The sequence below is a fragment of the Plectropomus leopardus genome, chromosome 19 (assembly GCF_008729295.1).
Source record: "Plectropomus leopardus isolate mb chromosome 19, YSFRI_Pleo_2.0, whole genome shotgun sequence".
Classification (NCBI taxonomy): domain Eukaryota; kingdom Metazoa; phylum Chordata; class Actinopteri; order Perciformes; family Serranidae; genus Plectropomus; species Plectropomus leopardus.
The window spans coordinates 21,175,702-21,178,719 of NC_056481.1; the positions used below are offsets into that span (position 1 = coordinate 21,175,702).

The following is a 3,018-nucleotide window of genomic DNA, read 5'->3' on the forward strand; positions in this document are numbered from 1 at the left end:
ACACTGCAGACAGACACCAGGGGGTGATCCAGTTTGAAAAGCTACACTGTCATGTTGTCCATCTTTATATACAGTCTATGGATACAATAACTGATAATTTCACATTTTTGTATTTTAAAAAGAAAAGTATAATTTGTTGTTAATGCTCACCTAAGGGTTAGAAAGGCTAAGCTGTAGTGAGAAAATAGGGATGATTTAATACAGGGGTCAACCGGAGCCCATAATCATGCTTGGTGTTTAAGTTAAATTGTGAGAGCACCGCTGTTCGGAAATAGCAACATGGATGTTTACTGTCGGTGTCTAGAGGCTAATGTTTTAGAAAGCTAGTGAACGACAAAGCTAGCGAGTGAGTTACGTAATAAATAAAAAGAAAAACGATAAGGCAATTAGGAACATCAACATTTTCCTCAGACATATTCAATTACGATAAGCAACTCTATACAACTAAAATACAATATATGAACTTACCATCTGCCAAAAAATTAGAGGACATGGCCTGCGCCATTTCTGAAAACATCAACAAACATGCCACAAAACGTGAACTTGGAGCTTCTACAAACTTTCTGCTTACAAGGTTGTAAATACCACATTGGGGGGACATTAAATGGACTCCTCTCATGATCAGGGTCAGTGTTGACGTCATTGCTAAAAAAACTGTATTACACGTTACTCATTACTTTGAAAAAGAGTAATGCATTACTTTTTTAAAATTGCTCCCTGTAAAAAGTAAATACTTTTTACCATAGACTTACATTGTCAAAAAGCGGTCTATAAATCAGTGGGTACATTGTGTTTGAGTGTCGCAACTCCTCAAATATGACTCATCTTATCGAGATTTGATGCATTCAGTCTGATAACATCTACAGTCTAGAAGAGCTGAATGATTAAATCATTTTAGCCCCACTTAAGTTAACAGAGTGAAACTTTCATAGGAATGAACGAAACCCCGCCTCCAATGCTGTATCCATTTCCCTTTAAACATCCATTTACCTCAAAGTGAATATATTCTAGCCAGAGGGCTCGTCAACCCCCTAGGAGAACTTTTAGAAACTCAACAGCCAAACAGACCATTTTAGAGCACTTTGAAAAAACGTTTGGAGGACTGCAAAGGAAAAGTGCACACACTAAGTTTTTTAATGACATTTTATGCCTTAAAAAACAATAAGAACAGAGAAACCATGAAACACATCCACCTAATGCCGCCACAAAGACAATTAATCCATCTACAAATAAATAATCTTTGTACTTGTGCTTCCAGTTAGTGAAATAAATCTTCTAAAATCACCCAGCAGCTGTGCAAAGTGTCAGGGATAGATTGGAAGTTGCATATTATTTTTTGCCCTAAGAGTTTAGAACAGGTAGATAGAATAAACAACACAATTAGGGAAAAGCTTAAACTATATAGACAACAGGGTTATTTATTTATTTTAATGTTTATTTAAAAGGGACACAGCATATTAATGAAGAGTAGTATAAAATACAAATGTAAATTTGCCAGAGTTAGCAGTACTTCTAATATAGATCCATTGTTCCTTAGCAGGTAACAGACTATAGAAATAAAGAAAGAAAAGGGAAAAATAAAGAAAGAGGAAAAAAACCCAATACAACAATTCATAATGAGGACAAAAGTGCAGTAACAGTAGCAATTTAAACTGTAAGGCATAAAGTGCATGGTATAAATTGCATTGTGCAAAGTGCAAAATTCAAAAGTTGGTTGTGCGCATGTATCATGGCTCACTAGATAAAAGGAGCTATATTGGATATATTGCACAAGAAGATTCCAGATGAATTGATCCTCTCCTGCTGTCTGTAGTGGATCTGGACATTGGACACAGGAGACGATTCATGTACGCTCAACACATGCATACAATAATAGTACTGTCACAAGTCCATTCAACAACAAACAACCAATATATGACACGTCAGGTGCACAGCAGTTAAAGTAGCTAGGTGCTTTGTCTTTTCAAAGATATAGTACATTACAGAATGCTAAATTCACATCAGTGTTAATCTATGTTTACAGGTGTCACTCACCCCTCAGCGTTACTCTAACTTGAGAAATCCATTAATGACTGAGCTAACCAACATTCAGACAGATTGATTCAACCAAAAACTCCAACATATTTTAAATCTCTTGCATAGTTTTCCCTTAAAGATTTTCGCCACCTTGCAACAACCTAGAAAACAGACCTTTTTTAAAAAATTTTTTTAAAGCCAAGAGTTTTTGTGTTTCATTTTCAGTTTGTTTTGTTTTCTGTTTATCTCTTCTCTTAAACAGAAAGGTCCAAGTATTGCTAACCATGGAAAGTGCCCTAAAGCCTGAAGGAAAAAGAGATCAACACTGGAGGAAACAAAATAGTGGCAAAAGTGACTATGGTCCGAGATGTTGCCATGCAGCCATGTTCCTCAGCTCTCTGAAACTGCTTATCTGCTATGCAAGTGATTATACTGCCATGCCAGCAGCAGAATTCTGACTGACTGTTGGGTATGTCATCATTTACCAACTTCAACTCACTCACGAATGCTGACCGTAGTCCCACTGAATTTATTGGATTGGGACATGTTTGACTTTGTATCGTTGAACCAAACACCATTATCATCAAACAAAAGTAGTTACTTTCCAGGTCATCATTTATCTCCCTTCCCAGATTACCAAAGGGAGGCACATGTTAATCTAAATCACCAAACTTCAAATGCCTTTATTTCTGCTCTACATAAAATACTATGCAGAAGTTATTCTCAACAAACAATCTGTCTGATTCTCCACTGATTTATTTCTTAATACATTTTATGTCTTAAATCTACATCAATGTAATCTTGCTTGATTGTAGATGAAAGAAATAATTTGTTTTTAATCATTTTTTGAACTAAATGATCATGAGATACTAGTAGCTCGTTGTTGTTAGACTTCTGCACAAGTGATAGTCGTGCCTGTAGACATTATGTTTTTTGATTTGTTTGTCTGTCCATACATCCCATTTTCATGATTGCTATATCTGAAGAGCACCTGGAGGGAAT

General features: G+C 35.9%; 1 protein-coding gene across 1 annotated transcript in view; it reads right to left on the reverse strand.

The window, feature by feature from the left end:
* Nucleotides 1–1,737: 1,737 nt before the first annotated feature.
* The window catches only part of mrtfab (myocardin related transcription factor Ab), a 56,333-nt gene continuing 55,052 nt past the window's right edge, over nucleotides 1,738–3,018 (reverse strand). Inside the window, exon 15 of the mRNA XM_042508285.1 lies at nucleotides 1,738–1,818. Coding sequence (XP_042364219.1) covers nucleotides 1,738–1,818 — 81 coding nt within the window. The remainder of the gene's footprint in view (nucleotides 1,819–3,018) is intronic.